Genomic DNA, 23,367 nt, shown 5'->3' with positions numbered 1-23,367 from the left:
TTTATGGCTGAATGTGTGGCCTGATCAGGGGTTTCATTCATAAGCATGGTTTAATTTTGCACTTAAAAATGTATTTTAGTAGACAAAAGATTTATGAGGCCAGAGGTGTGCTTTAAAGCTTTTTTGGAAGCTTTTTTGCTGGGTAAACATAGGCATGTGGTTTCTCTATTACTCCAGCCCATAAACCCAGGTGCCTTAGTTAAACCCCACTGTACAAGGTTCAGAGGGAGCAATAAAAGCCTCTAAAATTTTGGGCAGCAGAAGTTTGACTCACACATTTGGAGATAAGGATGTGAGACATTGTCCCAAGCCAACAAAAGTTAATTAACCTCTCTTCAGTTTTAGATGTTTGGATTAAGTTGATTTTTTTTTTTAATTGAGTCTTTTCTCTTGTCTTTCCAAACAAGCTGCTGGTCCAGCAGTGTTTTGCAAAGCAAATCTCTGTCTCCACAAATGTGTAATCAAGATTGAATGGAAGGACTGTGAATTGGTTGCAAGTCCTCCATCAAGTTCTATCCTTACATCAAATTAGGATAAGAAGAAGAGAGAGTAAGAAAAGCTTTAAGGGATTTTATCACATTTTCTCAGACTATTATTTTTTATATCTTGACAGCTTTTTGTCTGACTTTAATGTTAAAAATGTACTGGGAGCAGTTCTTAACTCTTCCTTGCAGTTTCATTTGTATTTTCAAATTGCTCTGTTCCAGCTGGAAACACTAATTGTCATTATGGCTCTTTTCCTGTGCAGTGGGGTTCACTGGATAGCAAAGTCAGCAGTCAAGGACTGAGCCTTGTTTGTGAATGGAAGGCGATGGAATTTTTCCCGCTTCAGTTGGGTGATGGAATTTTACCCCTCAGGGCACTGTGGAGGGTTCTCCTCCTTTTCCTCATGAATGTAAGGCTGAGGAGATGAGTCACAGGATGGGCTGTGAGAGGAGGAAGTAAACAGTGCCTTCCTCCTTTCCTGGCCACTTGAGCGCGTTCTGAGTGAGTCAGGGAGAGCACAGGGGGAGTTCACCCCCAGATCCTCACACAGCCCAGCCCCAGCCCACTCGCAGCACTCACAGGGTGAGTAAACCCGTAGTAGGCTTGCACACTGCAATCATCCTCCTCCTGCCCTCCTGCCAGCCCCACCAGTCAGAGTTTTCCTTCCCCGCTGTGGCCAAACCACCTTGGGCAAACTCTCTTGGCAGCATCCCTGGCAATAGGAGAGAAACTGACCCACGCCGCTGGTCCAAAATGAAATATTCTCCTGTAATTTGTGAGTTCCAGATTAGCTTTCCTCATGTACACACCCTATTCTGGGGTACAGTGTGTTTTCATTCAAGGCCAATGCTTGCAATTCCAGAACAAAATCATTATTATGAACAGAGCCATTTTTATAGTGGAATAATGTACATGTGTAGTTTGATTTTATGGGGTTTCAGGGAGGGCTGGTGGGAGGGGCTGGTGATTTTTCTCCTGTACAGACAAGCCATTGATTGCCTCTGTGAGTCATGGATAACATCACAGCACTTACTGGCACCACACTACTTGAAATGATTCCTCTTTTACAAAGAGGAGTGTCTGTATGAGCTCGCTCTACAGTTCTGATGATGCTGCAGGAAAGATGAATTTTAACATTTTCACAGTTTTTCCACAGGTGCAGGGTTGGCTTCTTGTTTGTTTTCAGAGAAAAAGGATATTGAAAGAGTTGCAATTTTAAACAGTTGTTGTTCCTTGCACCTTCAGCTTCAGAATTACTGATGGCTTATGGAAGACTTGGCTCCTGTTAAATAGTTTGCTAAAGCAGAGAGAATATTTAGATGTGAAATTTGGATTTATGTTCCATCAGGAGCTATTTTCCTTTTTAGCTACAAAACGATGGTTTTAAAAGACTTTCCTCTTACTACATGTTAAATAGATGCATTGTTGCTAACACTGACCTGCCACCACTATCTTCCAGCAGGATACTTGTTTTATTTCTTATTAAAAAGTATGAAATCTAAGAAGTTCAATAAAGATTGAATGAAATCTTGAGTTCCATGAGTGGCAGATTTTTGCTGCACAGTCTGTCCTGCAGCCGTGGCTTTGCTCCTCTTTTAGTCCTGTGCTGCTTTTTGTGGTGCCAGTCCAGGGTCAAGGGAGATTAAAACCAAGAATGGTGGATAATTTTATGATTAGATAAAAAATGCTCAAGGGAGCAGAACAGGAGCTTTGTTTGAGGCCTGAGCTGGGCAGGGCAAGGACCAGGAAGGGGCATCTGTGATGCTCAGCACTGCATTGCCTGCTGCTTTCCTCCCTCTGTGCCTCAGAAACATCACAGGGAGTTTTCTTTCCTGTACTCTGAGCTGGCAGCGTGAGCTGGGCTGTGAGGATATTGCCCAACTCTGGAGGGAAGGATTTTAACATAAAATTGCAGTGCTGATGCTTTAAAAGCTGACCTGTTGCTCTAGGGGTCAGTAGCTCCTCAATCCGAGTGAGTGTCTTGGCAAAGCGCCTGCAGAGAATCTGTTAAAGGGAAAAGTTTTTCCAAAATTCCAACTAAATATCTCAATTCACATCCCCCAGTGTGTTATCTGCACACATCTCCCCTCAGCACCCCCAGTGCCCAGAGACTGTTCTGTCTGAGAAAGCTCTGGGGAAGCTCATTTGGTCTCCATTTACTTTTCCTCAGCTCTTGCTCCCTTTTGGTACCTAATTAGAACTAAGCCACGTTCTGCTCTAATGTTCTGCCCTCTTTGATCTTGCTGGAGTGCTTATTAAAGGAGCAGGTGATTTTTTCATGGCATTATTGCACACCAGAAAGCTCCAGATGTGTCTGGTTTGTGTTTGTTGCTCTGAGGAGATTGATGCTTGGTGCTGATGTGCTGAATTAAAAAGGTGGGGTGCTGGCCTGCCATCGTATGAAGTATTTCTTTTTAGATCTTCCTACAGCATCATAAAATGCTGCTAAATTCAGATATCATATTTTGTTGCAGGCTGGTTCTAGGACAAAGCCCAGCCCTGTCTACTGATGTTTATGGCTTCCCATATAAGCCTTCAGACAAAATTTGTATCTCATTTTGCCTGAGTTACAGCAGGATGATATCCCAGTCCTCACACCAGTTCTGAGCTGAGGCACTGAGAAGTTGCCACTGTAATGAAATGGAGGAAAGGGAAAAACATCCCTTTTAAACTTCCTGTAAATCACTGCTCGAGAGAGATAAAATATCTGCATAAAGCCTGTGTGGGAGTCCTGTAATGTAAACACAAATGCATTTAAGCCTTGTCTTGTTCCTGGTTTGTAACTGCCTCAGTGTTTAAATCTCCTCTGCAGGCTGGTGTGCCTTGGGAAGAGATTTAGCTCCTGCTCCAGGAATCAGAGGGCACTCTTGCTGCTCTGGCTCCTTGCTTATCTGCTTGGCTGCTTATCTGCATGGCTGTAAAGTTTTTATGTTAAATGCGACTTCTCAAAAGTATTGCTTTCAAATGTAGTTCAATTTATTTACAATTAATCCAGAAAGGGGCTTGTCTGCATTTGAATTTATAGCACAGAAAAAATATTCTTCCTTTTATTCTGTCTTGGCTTTCCCAGGACCAAAGTTCACTTTCTGCTCCTGAGGTGGGAAGTTGCACAATGGCAGAAGGTGTCAAAGTGCCCTGTAAATAAACCACAGAGCAGAAATGGGGCTGCTCAAGTATCCCTTGGTGCCTTTCTGCCCATCATCCACGTGGGGAGGGAAGATGTGACAGGGAAGGACCAAGGTCAATTTTCCCAACTAGAAAATTGTCTGTCCCATGTGTGATGCCACTGCCAGTTTCTCGTTGTCTGGGTTTCAGCATTTCACCATGGGCTGTGCTGGTGAGTTCCAGAGCTGGGCTGATGTTGGTGATGAGAGCAAGGCAGGGCACGTTTCCATTTGCCTGTGCAGCTGAGAGGAAGCCCTGACCTGATCTCCAGGTGCAGTGCTGAGAGAGGAGATTGCTGGTAGAGTGTTTCCTGCTGAGAATTTTTTTTTGTCTGCTTTTTGTATATTTTTTTGTGTTTACTCATTCCCACAAAAAATATTTCAATGGCTGAAAAAACCTCCTTGACACAAGTAAATATACAGCAAAAGTAAAGGCAAAAGTACTGTGGTGAAATGAGAGGCATTTAAACAAGTGTAGATAATATCAGACTATCAAAAACAAATGACCAGAATTTCAACTGAGAACAAGAGTGGAGCAAAGTCAAATGGATGGGATTTGCCCTAGAATCTGTCTTTGATAAATGTAGGCTTTAAAAATACACAACCTGAAAAAAATTGCTTAAATATTAGAGCTTTTATCTCTGCTAAGTCGTGGCTGCAGGAATCTGAGTCATCTGGCTTGAGCAGGTGTAATTGTTTGTGTGCTGTGTATCTGCTCTGGGCAGCCCTGACAAACAGTGAAATCACCACTCAGCTCCAGAGGGACAATGAGAGCTTTGACCTCAGGCTCTGTCACTGTGCCTTTGTTATCTCTGAGCGTTATGGAACTGCTGCATTTGAATTCCTTGGTTTCTGTTTGTTTCCTCTGAGCAGTCCCAGGAGCTCGGATTCACTGGCTTTTTGTTGGGTACCAATTGTTAGTTTGAAAGAGCCCCTGTTTCTGGTAGGATCAGAGCCCACACTGAATATATCTCACTGTTAATTAGAGACCAGCCCAAACCCAAGATGTCTGTTTGATCCCTCCCTCCCTCTGGAATCTTTTCTTTCCTGGGAAAAATTGCTCAGTGCTGGCTGGAGGATTGACCATTGTGTTGTAGAGAAATTTCTGTGGTTTCCAAATGTGTTTTATTCTCCTCAGGAATTAAACCCAAAAATCTTTCTAAGTGTCTGAGATCCTTCTGAGTGTAAAGGATTTCTCCTTCTCTCAAGTTCACTCTTGCCTGTAAATTCATCCCACTGAGATCTCAATCAAACCCCATATATTTTATCGTGAAAATTTTGGCTTCAAGAACATGAAGCTTTCATCAGGTTCTCACTAATCTCCAAGCTGCTGACCTGGCAGAATGGATTGGGAGTGATGCAGATGTTCAACCCCCATTGCTTTGTGTGTTAGTGACAGTAGATTAAAGGAAATGTTCCGTTTTTACTGCTTACACTGTTCTGTTTTACTGCTACTAATATTCAATATGTCAGTTCCTTTGGCACATTGAAACATGGGCGAGGAGAAGCTGAAAGTTTGAGCTGATGATAAAAGGAAAAAACAAAATAGACTGCCAGTAAAAAGTTTGGGAAGTTAGTTTGGGGTCTGGGCAGTCAGTCCTCTCCTGGTGGTACCAGTGTTTGATTTTTTGATGAATGGCTTTAAGCAGATAACGGGCTGGGGAAGGTGGGAAGGGAGCTGTGCAGCTGGTGCACTGTTCCAGCCTGAGCTGTGAACACAAGTGTTGTCCATGGTACCTGTGTCAGATTGCTCTGGAGCTGTGGCCAGCAGGACTGATCTCCTGCAATCCATTGCTTTTGTCAGAAGCTGAGGCCATGCTAAGCAAATATCTGAGTTTTTTCTGTTTCCTTTCTCTTTGGCTGCAGTGGTGGAGAGCCGAGGAGGGATCATGGACAGCATCCAGAGATTCTCCAACCTGCCAACCTATCTCCCTGCAAACCCCCACATCTCCAATGCTGATACTTTCTTCTTCCTCAAGGAAGCCAACCAGGATATCATGAGGAACTCCAGTTTGCAGTCCAGGGTGGATTCATTCTTTATATACAAAGCCAAACAGCCACCTGTCCTAAACGCCACGTACGGACCCTTTTCTGTTGAACAACCCGTTCCCTTGGACCTCATGCTGACTTCTGCATCTTTTGGTTTCACAAACAAATTCACTTTTAATTGGAAATTAAAATCCCACATAATCAACAGCTCAATCTATTCCAACAAACCCAAAATACAGACCCTGTTCTATATAGCAGGGAAGGACTGGGATGACTACGACTCCGAGGAGATGCTGCCTTGTGTGAAGATGTTTGCTTTCCTGGAGTCCAGAGAAGTGGTGGCCAGCTGCAGATTGACAGGCCACCTGGGATTATGCGTGGTGGAGCTGGAATTGTCCCCCAGCTGGTTCAGCTCCCCTCCACCCCTGCTTTCAGAGGAAACAGCCTCCCTGGAAGGGATTACTGTGGAGCTCTTCTATAAGATTTATGCAGTGGATGGGGAATGTTCTCCAGAGGATGCAAAATGGGAAAACAATATCCATGCAGGTGAAGAGAATGAGCACCAAGCTTTGTCAGCCATGGAGAGGATTGGTAGCATCGTTGTTTACCCAAATCAGGACAAATTAAAGCAGTCTTCTCTGAGGGTGGATGAAAATATCCTTATTCACTTGCCACTCAGCCCAGTCAGAGAGGGGGACATTGTGACCTTCCATGTTTTCCTGGCTGATTACTCGCTAGCAGACCAGTTTGTATTAAGGTAAGAGAATTTTTTAAGTGTTGTATGCAAAACAAATAGGGGCAAATCAATGCTGGGTGTAAACATTTGGTTATATTTACTGTTTCTTGAGAGAACTTCTGCATTTCCTCTTCAATAGGTGAAAACTATAGATAGTCTGGAATTATCTGTGTGAATTATGACACTTTTTGGACCATGGGCATTGATTTTAAAGTATGGGCTATGAATGTTTGTTTGATTATTTTTTAATTCTGTTTTCTTCTAGTCATAATTCTGCCTATTAAATTCTTCCTCTGTAACTCAGGCAGGGTAACTGCTGCAATGTGTTTTGCTAAAGAGTTTGCAGGAGGGTTTTCTGTTTCTTTGGTGAAGTTTCCTCTGTTTTTATCAACTTTATCATCGTCATCTTTCCAAAATGCACGGGCTACATCCTGCACAGGTCAAACGTGGTGAGAACTCTTGCTGCATTGTACAGAGGGGAGCTGAGAGCTGAGGAAATGAGCTCAGCCTGTGTAGGAATCCTTTGGCAGAGCCAGAATTTGGGGCTAAACTTTGCAAGTTTGCTTCAGTTTTCCTGTAACATCAGCCCTTTCTCCTTCTTCAAGCTTTTGACTGCTAGTTTCATAGCCCATTTTTGTTTTAAGTTTGGGGACTCTCTGTTGACCTTTCCCTGTGAATCTGCCTGTAATAGGAGAACTCAGGCATTTCAAACACCCCGAGGGTTAGTGCTGCGTATTTGCTCTGTCCTTAGCTGTCAGACTCTGGGCTCAGAGCTGCACAGGGACCAAATTCAGAGAGAAATGTGAGCCAGACTGGGGGAACAAAAGGGCCAAAAGGTAATTGGAAAGTGTCATCTGCTGTAAGGATGTGGGACTCTCAGGAAAGGGAAACCTCAGAGTAGATTCGTGCCTTACTTCCAACTTTTGATCCAAGAAGGACGGGAGCAGAACGTGACAGAAATGCACTTTGGGGACAGATGTTGAGAAAACAGACAGCAAACCTTATGCAGCACTTTCAAGTCATTCAGCATTTGTGAAATAGCACATGCATATTAATAAACGTGGAGATTGCTGCCTGAATAGGGACAAATGATTCACAGCACAGCGCTGCTAACGGGGGGGAAAGTGTGACAAATATAATGGGGTTTAACCAAACTTGAAAAGGTTTGGATCAGGAAGGGGCTTCCTTTAAACACAACTTATTGGTGCTCTTTGTGGATTTAGTGTTTTTAATTTGTCAAACATGGATTTGGCCAGCATCCACCGGCAGTGGACGGACCGGCCTGGCGGAGCAGTCGGGTTTCAGCAGGCGTGTATTGATCCTCGGTGCCATAGCAGAGAGATTATGGAATTTGCCTAAGGCTCTGCAAGGATTTAACATCAGCTCTTAATTCGCAGGGTTTTGTTCTCTTCCCCACACCACAGATAAAATTCCCAAGGTATTAGAGCCAGCCTAAGACGAGGATGTTTTCTTTCCACTGGAATTTCTAAAATAGCATTTACCTCGTGACAAATGGTGCAAGGGTTGAGTTTTGATATTTCTGCTGGCCAGGAAATAACAAAAAACTCCTTGCAGAGACACTTTTGCAATGCTGTTTTTCAAAAGCAAAATAGGTCCTGAAGCACTGAGCAATAACTGAGCTGGGTTTTCAGGGGAGCAGAAATTGGGGGAGCAGGCAGATTGCAGGCTGGGAGCCCCAGGATGACCCACAGGAGCCTGGCTGCTGCTGAGCCCTCACCTGCCCCACAGCCCATGGGGTGTGCACGGCTCCAGCTGTTCTCCCAACATGTGGAACGTCCATTGCCATGCTCCTGGGAAGGCAGTCAGGTTTCCATGGGGATTTCCTTCTCTGAACAGTGCATGGAATCTGTTCATCCCCAGGAAATGTTTCTGGTACAATAAATCAGCATGTTTTACGTGCCCAGAAATATTTCCTTGGAAAATTCACTGCTGGCTCTCTGTAGTCTAGCCTGTCTGGGCTTTTATTTGGCTTTGCCCGCATTGTGCTTTTCATCAGAGAAACTGAAAGTATTTTTATTTACCCTTCAGTTGGATGCTGAAAGTGAGAGGCAGAATGCAATTCTGCTGGTGGTTCACCTGCCCTTTAGAATGGGAAGAGAATCTACAACTGTTGCTATGATTGTTTTGAATGATGTATGTTGGGTCCATGGAGAGATTTTCAGCTGAAGTTTACATGGAAGGCAAGGAATGATGCTGAGGGAAATACAAGCACTACGGTGCCTACATCTCATTATTGCAGCTTTCCCTGGTTTTCTGCTCCATGTTAATGTCTGTGAAAATCCAGAAGGTTCTTCTACACCTAGAATTTCTGTGTGTTATAGCCAGAGAAAAAGACATTGGAGTGAATGTTTGCCTTGGGAAATATATTTTTTGCCTAATATAACTGATAGTTTTTAATCATATCTGTTGTAAGTGTAGCAGGGTCTGGCTCACATGAGAGGATAGATCAAACCCAAGTCATTCTCAGCACAGCCTTGAGCTCTGACAGGATGCAGAGGAGCAGATATGCTCAATTTTATGCACCTCTTTACTATTTCATGCTGTGTGGCATAGTGTTTTATTTTATGCTGGATTTTTCCTAGCAGAACTGACTTCAATTCTCATATGGGAGCTGATTTTTTTTTTTTTTTTTTTTTTTTGGTGAAATCTGTGATTCTTTCCCAAGCTTGGGAGCTGAGAAGCAGCTGGGAGCAGTTCCTGGACTCAGCAATGTGCTGTGCTGAGAGACTCCCCCTGTCAGATCCCCATCCTGCAGCCCTGCCACTGCAGGGTGACACTGCAGGGTGTTGGTGAGCTCCAGCTCTCACCTCCAGTCCCTTCCATCACTCCTAACTGGCTTCGCTTGGCTTGATCTTGGTTATTTTCATTCAGTAACTTGAATTTCAGGTGGGGTTGGAGCTCTATGGTGCTGTGCTTTAAATAAAATACATTTATTTATTTTCCTATTGGAGTGCAGCCAGTGTGGCTTGGTGTCAGAGAAGGACACAGATGTGTCAGGGGGCAGAATTTGGGGACAGAGTGTGCATTCAGTGCCTTTGCTGTGCCTGTGTTGACAGTGATCCCTACATGTGTGTGATGAAATGCTTGTGACACTGGAGATTAATTTGTGGCCTTGCTGGTCTGGTCTGTACTGCAAAATTCACCATCTGGGAAGATAAATTTTGCCCATTATGTTTGGTGGTTTGTCACTAAGCACAGTTTAACTGTAAAGGTAGGTGAAATGGGCTATGTTTGCCATGATTAAACTCTTTTATGGCCACCTTGTTTAAAAAAAAAAAAGGTAAAAATAAAGGACAGGTTTGAGATTCCAGCAGGACTGATACATACTTCAGTGTCACAAATTTTCAGGGCTTTTTGTCCTTTGATGTGCTGGAGTATCTCTGTTTCCCTCTTCACTAACAAACTTAGATAAAATGTAGTAAATGAGAAAAGAAAAGATGGAAATCATGACTACAGAAGGGGTAACAGCAACTTGAGTGCTAATTGCTAAACAGAAGAAGTCTCCTGATACATGGAGGAGTTATAAAAGAGACAGGAGAAAACAATTCCTGCTCAACTGGAAGAACAGAAATCTCATCTAATAGCACTGGGAATGGCTTCTATTGTTTCTGTGGTGTTTGTTATTATTTAACTCCATCTTGAGACTCAGAGGATGAATTGAAAAGAAAAATGGGAGTCAATTTGTACAGCAGGAGAACGTTTAATGAAATAAATGGACAATTGCCCCTTGGTTATAGGGAAGAAATGAGGACACTCTCTTTAGGAGTAAACAATGGATTTTTGGATTCTTCTCCAAGTCTCCCCATCTGAGCTGTCAGTGAGGATGTGCTGTCCCTGAAAGCTGAGCATTAACAGCGAACATCACACACAAAATGTGGGTTTGCTGGCATCCCTCACCCTCCCCAACAGCAAGGAGCCATCCTTCTTTGTGCCTGCAAAGAATGGAGCTGGAAATGGGAGAAATTTCAGGGCAACAGCGAGGAAACAGGTCATGAACCCAATCCAAGGTGTTACACATACCAGGAGACCCTTCCTGATTGGTCTCACTAGGCAAAATGATATTAAGGGTTTATATTAATAAACATATATCCATATGGAGGAGGTGATGTCTCCTGCTAAGGAATAAAAATTGCACAGACCATTAAAAGTGACTTACAAGGCTTCTGTGCTAATAATGAAAGATCTGGAGAAGTCTGAGCAGTCGTCTAGAAGGCCAGAAAAAGATCATTAAGAGGATATCTCCTGCCAATAGCTGCCAAGAGCAAACAAGGGAGAGAAAACAGAAGGTTTTGGATCCGGAAATGCATAGAAAATGAGAGTACAGGCTGTGGGGAATGCAGCCTGGCTGCCTGTGAGGAGGAGGCTCCACATGGCCTTCACCGCTCCTGAGCAAGCTGCTGGGAATGGGGAGCTCTGTCTCTGGGATTGTCACTGGGGAGAGAAAGAAATGATGCACTGGAACATCACTGCAGGATGAACATTCAGCAGAAATCAGTGTTGAGAAAGGAAAAAAATATAAAAATGCTCTTCTGAAATCTGAAATGCTGGTTCAGATTTAGAAATAATCACAGAAATAAACCATTACTGGTGGATTGGGAATAATTTGGGTTTGAGTCCAAAATTTTATAGACCCAGATGAATGCTGAAATTTTTGGTTTCCCTTTCCTCTCTGAATGTACATGGAACTAAATGTAAATACGAAATAGTGATACGTAATGTTAATAAAAATATCAAGCACTGCTAAGTCTGGAAATGCCAGATCTGCTGTGCAACCTTTCTGCAGTCCCCAAGTACTTCTGCACTATTTCATATTCCTCCAAGACAGATTCACACCGTTTCATTTTTCCAGCTCTCCTGCTTCATTTGATGCCTATATTGTCTTCCTCCCACTATTTTATTTTCTTTTTGTTACTGAATGGAAAGGGAGTAATATCCTTTCAGGACACTCCAATGAAGCCTGGGGGAGCTGTCACCAGAATGGTTTTTTTGGCTTGAATGAACCATTTCTATAAATCCTCTTTCAGAAAAGGTTGAAACATTCTTTTATTTTTCCTATTTCTGTTTGAGACCGGCTTGTGGCCCAGAAAAATTGGCTGTAGCTGATGAAAACCTGACATGATGGCATGGAGTAACAAATTTCACAAGGATGCTGTATGAAGTACTCAGACCTGAATCTCTCTTGGCTGAAAGGAAAAAGGATTTTTTTTCCCTGGGAGCTGCTGGATCCATATCCACGAACCAGCCTGGAAATCATTGTGCCACCCTGGCAGCTACTCTGTGCTCCTCACGTGCCTTAAGATAACCTCCTCTGCCCCAGAAACCACCCCTCATACAGCCTTAAAACCAGCTCAAAATGACAAGAAAAAATAACTCCTCCTTAGAGCTGGAGCAGTTCTAAAAGCAGGGAATAAATGGCCCAGTGAATCCTGAAAGAGCCTGCAAGACTACAGTCAATAAAGCTTTTTAATGGAATTTTAGATAAAGGTCAACTATGTGCTGCAATAATCAGCTGTCCATGATCACTGCTCAGCAGCTCCAGTGACAGAGAGAGGCCCTGGGAATTGTTGGGTATTGGCTTGGAAGCGCTTCCAGATGGGATTGCAGCCTCGTGGTGATAAAACAGGGCTTTAATTGAGATGTTTCCTGATGGAAATGCCTGTTTTCCTGCAGAAGGGGTCCTGGGCCTGCTGCTCTGTGACAAACCAGGCCCCTGGGCTGTGTGGAGGTGCTGGTAGGGCAGGGAGGATGGGGCAGGTCCTGGTGACTGTTCCCACTGTCTGCTCCTTCCTGCGCCTCCACAGCCTTGGCTCTCTTCTTCATGGGAGTGGGGAAATGTTTGTAAGAGTTTGGAGGAGAGGGTGAATCAAAATGCAAAATTAATTGCAAATATTTAGCCTGTGCGTGTATTCCACCAGTGTTTTTCACTGAAGAGTTTGCCAGTTATTTTTAATTTTGGTGCTGTGGGAATGTTTAATGTGAGTGTTAGAACACTGAGTACAGCTGGAATGAAACAAGGATCCACTTCCCATTGGAGAAGGTGTTTGGTTTGCCTTGAAAGCCTGCTTCTGCTCCCATTCAAGCCCTGAATTCCAGCACCTCAGCTATCTCATTCATCTGCACCTGGGAGCAGTAAGGATCTGGCAATGTCACATAAATTAATTTGCTGTTTCTCACATCCAGAACCATAAAGCAGGAAATAAGAGAGGTGGTTGTATTTATTTTAAATAGTTTGGTGCACAAGCAGGTGTCTCATGGCTGCTCTGTGAGTGGGTTCGTGGTGCTGTGTGTCACTGGTGGCTCTGCATCTTGTTTGACAAACAGGGATTGGGAGAGGAGCCCTTGGCAGGGCCTTGTGTGCCCATGCCAGCGGGCACTGCTGTGGATGTGAGCAGCACTTCCCATGGACCTGAAGGTGCCAATGCTCCACGTGCCCTGACACAAACTCTGCCTTGTTGGTGGTAATGGAAAGGGATTTTACATTTCCAAATGGATCGGGCTCTACAAGCTGCTTGTAAGCTGAACCCCATCTCCAGAAGCTTTGACATGACAGCTGCTGCTAATTAACTGCAGGCAGCTCCTGCAGAGCTCAGGGCCTGCTGCAGGGCCAGGTGTGGGTGTGCAGAGCACTGGGGCATGGACAGGCTGTGCTTCACCTTCCCTGGTGCTGAGCCTGCCTGGGATGGGGCTGGGGAGCCCTCTGGGTGAGGGGACCCAAAGGTTCAGCCTCTGCATCACAGGGACCCCAAAGGTTCAGCCTCTGCATCACAGGGACCCCAAAGGTTCAGCCTCTGCATCACAGGGACCCCAAAGGTTCAGCCTCTGCATCGCAGGGACCCCAAAGGTGCAACCTCTGCAGCCAGCTCAGGGCATTGCCACTGCTCTCCTCCAGAACTTGCTTTTGCTGGGGGCTATCCTGTCTTACCTTAGCTGTGATTAATGTTGGTGCAGCTCTGAAACGGGAAGGGAAACCACAGAAGATGGAATTAGAAGCTGAGTTTTGCCTGTGAGCAGCCAGCTCTGAGTTGAGTTACCTCTGTTAATGAACACAAAGCTGCCTTGGGGTGACAAAACTGCTTAAATTCACAGTATCACAAAGGGCAATTTAATGTTTGTCTTACAGCTGTCTTGTTTTTCTTCATCCATTCCTTTTATTTTTTACCTTGTACTGAGGTTGAGAAAGCAGGTCAGCAAAGGTTCCTGTCTGTGAGTGATCATTTCAAGTTTGGGGCACACTGAGGCTCTCTGCAAACCGTGTGTCCTCATAAACAAGTCCCTGGCGGGGAGCTGGGGGGGAGCCTTTGTTTTGGACAATATGCTGAGTAGTCCCTGCTTTGTGCTGCCAGACAATGATGGCATTGATCAGCTTCTTGTACAGCTCTTCATTAGCTGGCAGTGCAGTAAATCACAGTCTTGTTTAAACAAGTCAGACACAACAGTGATTCGCTCCTTGATGCAGTTACTTCTCCTTCTATTCATTACATTCACAGTAATGAATAGTATTAAAAGTAGAAAAATGCCACTACTTTGAAATTTCCTTTTTTTCCTGAGATGTTTCAGGCCATGCATTGCTGTCATTTTATCCTGGTAAAAATGAGATTACTCTCCCGTGAAGCTGATGAAGTATTGCTTTGAGGGAGCACATTGATCTCAATTTCTTCACGCTCCCCCTGATGCAACAGAGAGTTGCTTTTGTCCTTGTGTTCGCCCATGAGTTTTTGCATGCTCTGATAGTAGAAGGGCCAGTGTGATAGTTGGCTGAGAGCTCCGGGGAGAAAGGACTCTCAGAAAGAGCAGGAAACCAAATATTGTGAGAAAATTGTCAACATATCTTCTTGTTTTGGGTGCTGCTCCTGCTCCCCATGCAATTTGTGTCAATAAAAGACTGGTAAGAAATGGTTTTGGGCAAGGCAGAGCAGGGAGCTGTGCTGTGTGAGGTATTTAATGCTTCAAATAGCTGCCACGGCTGCCTTGGATGCTGTACCCGGCCAGGTTATGAAAGAAATCATATTAACAAAGTTATTGGATCCCAGATGAATCCAAAGAGCTGCAGGAGAAGAAAACAGTGACAAATGAGTCTGCCATTCCGAGGCACAGCAAATGGTGCTTACAGTTAAAGCTATTTCACTGCTTGCACCATTCCTGGCAGCCCTGGAGCCGCGGGGGCAGCAGTGGCTGGGCCAGGATGGGGAAAACTGGGGCTGGCAGAGCCCCCAGAGCCCCTGGGCCAGTGCTGGGTGGCACAGGGGCACCAACAGGGGCTCTTCTTGTTCTTTCCAGAGCTGCTCCGGAGTGCTCTGGCTCTCCTCTCCCCCAGCTTTTGGTCTGGCACCAAGCAGTGCTGGCTGGCAGTGCCCTGGGTGCAGCAGTGCTTCACCTTCTGTTGGGGGTTACAACCTCTAAATAAAAGGGAAATATCTCAATTCTCCTCAGGATCCCCAGGGAGATGCTGTGGGTATTCCCAGCAGAGGAGGACTTGCTCTGAGCAGCAGTATTTCCAGGGATATCCCCTCAGGAGGATGCTCTTGGGGGAGCCATGCTCACTCAAGCAGCCCCATGTTTGTGGGGCACGCCTGTCACCCTCCCTCTGCCCCATCATGCTTCCCTTTAAATGGCTCACCAAGACCAAAATGTCCTTCCTGTTCCCCCACTTCATCCTTCTGGAAAATCTCCTGCCAAGCAAACTTTCTCAGTTCCTTTTTCTCCTCATTGTGTGGCCCAACCTTTTGTGGTATTAATGAAGGAGCCCTCCAATGCATGTTCACTAAATCCCCATCTCTAATTGTGCTGGTCCTAGAGGAGAACAAGTGGGAAAGGCAGAGAGGCAGAAGTGTGGGATAGGCAATGCCTTGTTCTTGAGCTTTCTCAGCATCTGCTCAAGTTAATGAGGGTCTGGGCAAGAAATGTAGAAATGTGCCAAGCAGCCACAGGCAGCACATAGATGAGCACTTTGATGCAGATCCCTGGTGGAGGATGGTGATGAAATGCACCAAGTGATGCTTGGGGACAGGCTGAAAAGTTTGGCCTGGCCTGGGAGGTGAGAGAGAAGCAGCAGCAGACTGTGAGAATTTGGAGCTGGATCCAAATGCATTGAGTTTTGGGTAGTTTTGGATCTGGGAATTTGGCTCTGGCCCATGTCTAATTTAATTTGCCTGGCCAGAGTCTCCTCAGTGTTCCCCAGAAAAGAGGGGTGATTTAATTGACTTCCGTAGGGCTCCTTAGGATTAGTGCCAGTAAAGCCATTGGAATTTGGTTGTGTGAAGGCCCACGGGTGTGTGCCAGTGTCCTGGCTCCATGCTTCTCTGGGAAATTGGTTAGGGACAGTGGCAGCCCCAGTGGGTGGGTGGGCAGGACACAGATGGAGAGGGAAGGCTCGGTTTGGAGCTGTGTTTGTAATGGCACACAGCACCACCAGCAGAACACTCCTAACTGTGGCATTTCCTGCTGTCATCTCCATAATGTGGTGTAAGTACCTATGCTCCTCAGCTACAATGACTTTTGACTCGTTTGCCAAAGCTAATAACCCTTTAAAAATAATTTAAACCTTTTCAGAATGATTCCCCTGATGCTCTAGGGACCAGTAGTCCTTTATTTGCCATAGAGCAGCCACAGAATGAATAGCAGCACTGTGGACTCCCTCAAACAGCGACCTTATGTGAGATGTAGCGATTACAGCAATTAAATCCTCTTTGCCAAGGCAACCAGGGCTTTATTTCTAACTGAAGTTACATTTTTTTTCCCCCAAATGAATCTCTTCTGCATGCATTATTCATTTTTCTTTGGAACATTTAGCCTGTGCAAATTCCACGAGCTCGAATTCAGTATTATTACTTATTAATTATTGTGTTGAGGTAATGTCTAGGACAGAGTGCCCCAGGGGGTCAGAGGGCACTGGGTTCCCCTGCAGCCAAAAGCCATAAACTTTGTCTTGAGATGGGGGCTGAAAATTTAACAGCATTTGTAGAACCACCCATGAGAGTTTGCATTTGCATTTTGCTTGACTCAAAAATCCACATCAAGGAATTTGGGGCATTTTGGTCCAGTGGATTCTTAGGCCAGTACAGTTCTGACCATACCCTTAAATTGTTTGAAGAAGGTTGGTCCTGTCAGCTCAGACGTTTGAATCCAACTGCATTCTCCTCCTTGTGGCTCTTGCTTGGAGAAGGGAAGGTCAGTGATCAAAAATAACAGTTAAAGTGCAACATTTTATTTACAATTTTGGAAATTCTAGCTTAGGACAATCCTTGGAATCCTTTGTTTTTAAGGACATGTGCTACACTCTCCTTTTAAGATTACGTGAGTTCATTGTCTCTTTCTGATATTACATAAATAGCCTCTTGATTGACAAGGAAACTAAAATGATTCTGTTTAAATCTGTACTGCTCTCCTAAGAAATCTACATTCATTATTCCTGGGATGACTGAAAGATTTACAATAGTTTATAATCTGGTATCATTTCATTCTTCTTCTTGGTATTATTAATCACCTTGTCATGAAACGTCAGGAGAACTTTGTTCAGCTTGCATGATTTGGGCTGAGAAAGCCATCCTTTAATATTAATGTTTCTTAGGAAATTGGGTAGATATCTTTGCATTCTGGGAACCATAAAATGGATGAATGATGTCCTCTGACTAGACATTAGATGCTTACAGGCTGCTGAAGCTGAAGAATGGTTGAAAAAGCCCTGCAGCTGTACCACAGTGGGAAGAAAAATGACCTTGCCGAGCAGATCTGGTTCAGGTCAATGATCTGCAGGCAGGATGGTGTTTGTGGTTCTCCTGGAACTCCACATCACTGGTTGTGCCTCACTGGGGACATGAAACCCAGGGCCCAATTATTTGGTCATTTAAAGATTCTGGGTTGCATTTCCTGAGCCTGGAGGCAGTCAACCAGGATCCTGGCTGGCTTTCAGCTGCAGTAATTACAACTTGCCAGCTCAGATTTTCTCTGCCTCTTAAATCACATCCGCTATTTTTCACTTCCTTTGCTAAACTGCTGTGTCCCCTGTGCTGTTGTTGGTGATAATAGTTCTAATGCTTTGCCTATTTATGTAACGTTACTTTATCTGTAATGTCTCACAGTGTTTGTACAAGGAACGTCTGTCATTGCTTTCATTTTACAAATCACTTTTTTTTTTTTTTCATTGCTCGTGTTGCAGCGATACACCTCAAGGAGCAGATGCTCTCCAAAAGGAGGAAGGCGATGCCTCCCCTGCCCTCCAAACGTTGTTTTCCAGTGAGGAGAAAGCTCCTGCTTTGTCCCTTGGGGATGCTGGCAGGGCAGATGGGTTTGGGATGGCGTAGATGTGCCCAAGAGTGATGGATTGTCGGTGGGCAGGGAGGTGCCATCCAGCGGGGGCCCCCCAAGGGGCGATGCCCACCGCTCTGTTGGCAGCCCTGCCGTGTCCCTCTGTCCCGGCTCGGCTCCGAGCTCAGGCCAGGAGAGGGCAGAGCGGGCTTGTGCTGGAGCAGGAGCCCGGCAGGGGAAGCGCTCGGGAGCCGCTGCCTTTGACCGCGCTCGCAGGGGTCTGAGGGTCAGGGAGATGATGAGGAGCTGACTCCATGTTCCAGAAGGCTGATTTATTTTGTGATATACGTTATACTAAAACTATACTAAAAGAATAGAAGAAAGGATTTCATCAGAAGGCTGGCTAAGAATAGAAAAAGAACAATGATAAAAACTTCTGTCTCGGACAGAGTGCAAGTCAGCTGACTGTGATTGGCCATTAATCAGAAACAACCACATGAGCCCAATCCCAGATGCACCTGTTGCATCCCACAGCAGCAGATAACCATTGGTTACAATTTGCTCCTGAGGCCTCTCAGCTTCTCAGGAGGAAAAAATCCTAAGGAAAGGATTTTTCAGAAAACATGTCAGTGACACTGCCTCGGTTGGGGTCAGGTACCCGCTCTGAGTCCTGTGATCCCCGCACAGGACTCAGAGCATCCCTCCCCTAAAATGCCTCCATGGGGGGATGCTCAGGAACTGTGCATCTGTGTGAGCCCCGTACAGGGCAGAGAGGGCAGCCCAGGGATGATCTGCAGTGAGGAGGGCAGGGCTGTGCACACACACACACACACACACACACACACACACACACACACACACACACACACCCTGCGGGCACCCAGGCTCGGGGCGTCGCTCCTGGGCTCTGTGCATAAATCACCAACAGGACAGGACTGCTGGGAACTGCCTTGAGCTGTTTGATTTTCCAGCATCAGTCTCATTCCATGGGTACGACAATGGGAAGATGCCACCAGCTCACATCCCAGGCAGCAGACACAGAACTCAATGCTGCAACTCACTTTAGAAGTTTTATGACCAATCACACAAAGCAAAAGCACATTGACAGTAGTTCTATCCAACCACTATAAGCACACACACCTTTGGTTAAACAATGCTTGCTTATTTCAAATACAATACCTGCTTGTGAGCCTTAAAACACAATGCTCAAAACTCCATTATCAAGCTTAAAACTTCCTAATATCTCACTAGATAAACTTTTCTGCAGCTTAGGGAGTTATTCTAGGCAAGCATTAATACACAGACCATTCCTCTATTTGTCCCTGTGTATCTGTCTATCATTCTCTATTTGTCCACATCGGGGCTCAAATCTGCAATTTCCTACCCCAAATGAAATGCTGCACTGTGGTTTATCCCCTTCTTTTTCCCCTCCTCCCTTCCTCAAACGCTTTCTGAGAGCTGTTGCATTTTCTCTTTATGAATGTACTGTGCCCTGTGTGAGGTGGATATTGCAAATGCACTTCATAAAGCAAATTTCCCCTCTGCTCTGAAGGTTAAGAAGCTTTAAGTGAGATTGTCTCTTTGCAGAACAGCTTTCTTTTTCAGACTTGAAAAACAATGGAAGTGTAGTTAATGTTCAGCCTGACAGAGTCTTAGCAAACATATTAAGGGTTTCATTTAATAAAATCATATTTCACTTCCATAGACAAGAAGCAGAATAGACTTGAGTCTTTTTTAATGAATAAAGTCCTTAGTAAGGTACTTGCAATCTTTCTTTATGTAAGGCTCATTCTCAGGTTTTTTTTCTTTTAGGAGCTAGGAAGATTTAGTGCAGCATTTTCTAAATTGTGTCGTGCTTCCTTTGGAACAGAATGTAAAGGGAAATGTATCTTAATGTTAAAGAGACGTGAAACAAAAATGTGGTTTTTCCCCAAAGAAAAGTTAAACATTTGCAAGAAAAATGTTCTTTACGGCAATTTCAATTCTGTTAAAAACACATTTACTGTCAGAAAATAATGGTGCTGGATGAGCTCTAATAATACACCAATTTGTGTGTACCAGGGGAGTGGACTTTTTCAGCCTTTTGTTGTAAGTCATGCTGCAAGGGCTGCCACTGGGCTACAAGAGCACGGATATTTTCACACTGGGATTTGTGTCTGCTTGAATTATGTGAATAACTCCATTGAAGTACAACTGGGGAACAATTCATCATGTGACTTCTTATTAAAACATTGCTTTTTTACTCCATTCAGTGATGTTTGAGCAGCTCCATGTATTTTTCTCTCAGATTTCTCTTTTTAATTCTTTTTTCTTAAATGTTCTGCGTGCACAGTGCCCCTATTGTACAACCCAGAGCACGTGGCAGCAAACTCCTGATTTCTGGGGAGCTGCAGCTCACAAATGCCATTAATGGGCTGCGTGTGAGCTGCATTCTGGGGGCCCCAGGCTTGCACAGGGCTCCCCTTCCCTTCATCAGCCCATTTGTTGAGATCAGCAGGTGCACCAAAGCATGCAGATTTAAAATTTGCTTTGAGGAAAATGGAGTGGTGTTTTTTGCCCTGAAATGAGCTGTTTCTCTGAACATCGCTGCCAGCTCGCTTGCTTGGGAGGATATTTGCAGAAATGGAATGCAAAAGTGGTACAAATGCAGCCAAATTGAATACATTTACAGATGTAAAAGGCTCAGGCTTTTGCAGGCTTGTAAATCTCTTTGGGGTGAGGACTGTCACTCGGTGTGGATTTTTATGGAGTTTTGTGTCACGGGTCCCTAAACACATCAGCCCTCAGTGGGTTTGGTGCTGGTGACAGTGACAACGCTGCTGCCACCCAGCTCAGGCACCTGCAGGGCTCCCTCAGCACAGGTACCTTTCATCCTCCCCGGACCCCCCTCAGTCATGCTTGATAACAGCGTGGAAATTGGATTTGTCATCTAGTAATCCCTCAGTGATCGATAATTAGTTGTAATTACGCGCTGTTTAAGAGCTGAGGGGAGAAAATTGAAGTTTGTGGCCTGAGGAGGAAATGAAGAATGGCAGGCACACCAAGGTGTTTGGCATAAGAGAAATGCAGTTAAAGAGCTGAATTTTCACAGAGAACAGGGAGTCAAGCTGCCTTCTCTGCCAGGCCAGGTCACAGGGCTGCAGGGGCAGGAGCTCAGGCTGAGCAGGATAACGCAGACCTTGGTGTCCATACAGCATCGTGACTTGGACAACAAGGATGTTTGCTTTTGTTTGTAATCTCCCAGAAATGTGCCCATTGTGAAGTGTCACAAGCTGTTATTTGTGGACTATTCCTTGAAACTCCTCCTGTGTTTATAATCAGAGCTCCTTCCCCCAGCTCAGTTTGAATTTTTGTCCAGTATATGAGCTAGGAGCAGCTGAAGTCCTTGAGGGTTCACTCATGGGACTGTGCATCCTCTGCTCTGTCTCCAAAAAGGCACAGCCTATACACCTGGTTTGGTTTCAGATGGATGAGAAAAGGTCTTCCTTCTCCTCTTTTTACTTTCTTCTCTGTTCCAAAGAGCACAAGAGCTCAGGTGTCCAGATGGGCAGGGATGTTATTCCAGCTGTCTCTGAAAATCTAGTTGTGCTGTCCTGGGATTTCTGTACCAGCTTTGCAGTTAAATCTGCCACTGGTAATTCTTGTCAGCCACAGAGGCAGAGAGGGTCTGTGTGCTCTGGAGTTGTACCCATGGATGATTGCCTCGTGTGGCTGATTGTCACTCTCTAAATAGACATGCAAAATGGAGCTGTTGAACTGCAGGAGGTGGGAGGGAAGGAGCTGGAGCAGACCTATTACCCAGTGGTACGTGAGAAAGAGCCAGCAGAATTTATGGTTTCTGAAGGAGCAGTATATTTTTAAGCTTCTTGTATTCCTACACTTCACAGCCCAGATTAGCAGATTGTTGACAGCTCCATGATATATTTGCTGTCACCTGGCTGGAGTCCGAAGCAAGTGATAAATTTTTGGTTTGAATGAGCTCGTGTGACATGCAGTGACAGATATATTTTTTGTTACTACAAGTATGTAGCGTGTCCTGTGCTTGGGGACTTTGGTGCTATTCTTGCTGTGGTCGTGAGTGATTTGCTTGTTTTCCTTGTGCTTCTGCCTCACCATCCAAGAAAAGGTGGGGAAAATGACACATTCCTCATTTGCTGTGATGGCTCCTTCCTTTTCTGCTGTGTTGTAGCCTGACACAGGCTCGGATCATCTTCTTTGGGTTCAGCAGAGCCCATGTGCTGGCTCTGTGCAAAAGAATCCAGCACTTCCAGTTGCTATTGCTGGATTTCACTTGTCTTGGATATGTGTCATGGGAATTTGCCTGCAGAAACCTGGGGTGTTTCTGAAGTGATACTACAATATTCTGGGAAGATACACCTCCCAAAATACACATTCAACATAGGAGAAGGGCAGCAGGAATCAGTTTTGTCTTCACGTGACTGAACACTTGGAGGAGCTGAATTTACAGATTCTGATTGTGGTAAAGCCTTAGCGCTCTATATTGGTGAGCTCTACTCTGACAAAGCTTCAGGGTAGAATAGCAAAGAAAAAAATGTGAATATACATAATTAAAATGCCTACTTTAAACTTCATGTCATATTTTTAACACTAAATTGGAGTTAAGGAGTTCAGCTTTCCTAGAGAGTTTTCCTAAGGTTTTAAACCCTGGATGCTTCGAGAGACCAAGACACTTGGTGCCAACAGTCCCTCAAATTATAGGGCCTGTGTCATTTTTGCATACCTTGGGGTGAAGGCTATGATAATTAATGGATTGCAGGGATTAATATTGTTTCTTTTAAGTGTAAGTGAAATATTTTTGGAACAAAAGAATTATCCAGGTCCATAAACCCAGTTTGCTTTGATACAGATGGTAGAGACTGAGAGGGATCAAGAGGCAGGGAAGCTGCATCTTCCCATATCAAGGACATGTTTTGGTTTTGTGCTGGCAGATCAAGGGATTAAGCCTGGGCAGAAAGTTTGAGGGTTGTGTCTCTCATCAATGCCTTGAGAGGGCTCACAGGTGGAGCTGGCATTGCCTGGTTTGGTGGGGCTGTGTTTCATGGCACACAAGGATCCGTGTCCAGCCCAGAAGCATCTCTCACCTGGCTCTGAGTCTGCCCTGTGACATCTCTCTGCTGCTGCCTCTGCTCAGCTCCTCCAGCAAGGGTGGAGACACTGAAGCATCTCCAAACTCTGATGTGCTTAGACATCAAAAAGGGAAGGTGCACCTCTCTCATGTGATTGCCTGCCTTAGGGGGGAGAGCATATGCACAGCAAATGGACACTTACATAACCCTGTCAGCTTCCACTGGCTGATTTCAACTGTTGGTTTGCCACAGGGAGCTGGAGGAGAAGAATTAGGTAATATAAATAGAAAGATGACATCCTCCAAAAGAGCACCATTCAGCACATATTGCTGGCTGGCCTCATGGTTCAGAGCTGATAAGCAAATTTGGCCTGGATCCTGTTGCAGCATTTGAGGATGGCACCAGCAGAGCAGAATTGGCAATTTCAGCAGAGGTGGACGCTGTGGATGTGATCCCTGCCCGCAGAGCTGCCTGCAGGAGCCGCTCTCTGTGGCAGAAACCTAGGGCCAAATTAATTGTGATTAATTTTGATTACAGACCATTCTCTTTGAAGTGACTCTCGAGATGAATTTGTCCCATGCGTACTTTAAAGGGCAAGTTGCTCACAAGTGCTTCTGCTAATGCATCCTCCAGGTTTATT

The 23,367-nt window shown here is 44.9% G+C and overlaps 1 protein-coding gene across 1 annotated transcript in view; it reads left to right on the top strand.

Moving 5' to 3' along the window:
• The window catches only part of LOC102068110 (transmembrane protein 132B), a 212,072-nt gene that overhangs the window by 53,823 nt on the left and 134,882 nt on the right, over positions 1-23,367 (top strand). Inside the window, exon 2 of the mRNA XM_074554626.1 lies at positions 5,517-6,396. Within this exon, the coding sequence (XP_074410727.1) occupies positions 5,517-6,396 (880 nt within the window). The remainder of the gene's footprint in view (positions 1-5,516; positions 6,397-23,367) is intronic.

This window comes from Zonotrichia albicollis, chromosome 18 (assembly GCF_047830755.1).
Source record: "Zonotrichia albicollis isolate bZonAlb1 chromosome 18, bZonAlb1.hap1, whole genome shotgun sequence".
Classification (NCBI taxonomy): domain Eukaryota; kingdom Metazoa; phylum Chordata; class Aves; order Passeriformes; family Passerellidae; genus Zonotrichia; species Zonotrichia albicollis.
This window is presented reverse-complemented; position numbering and strand designations above follow the sequence as displayed.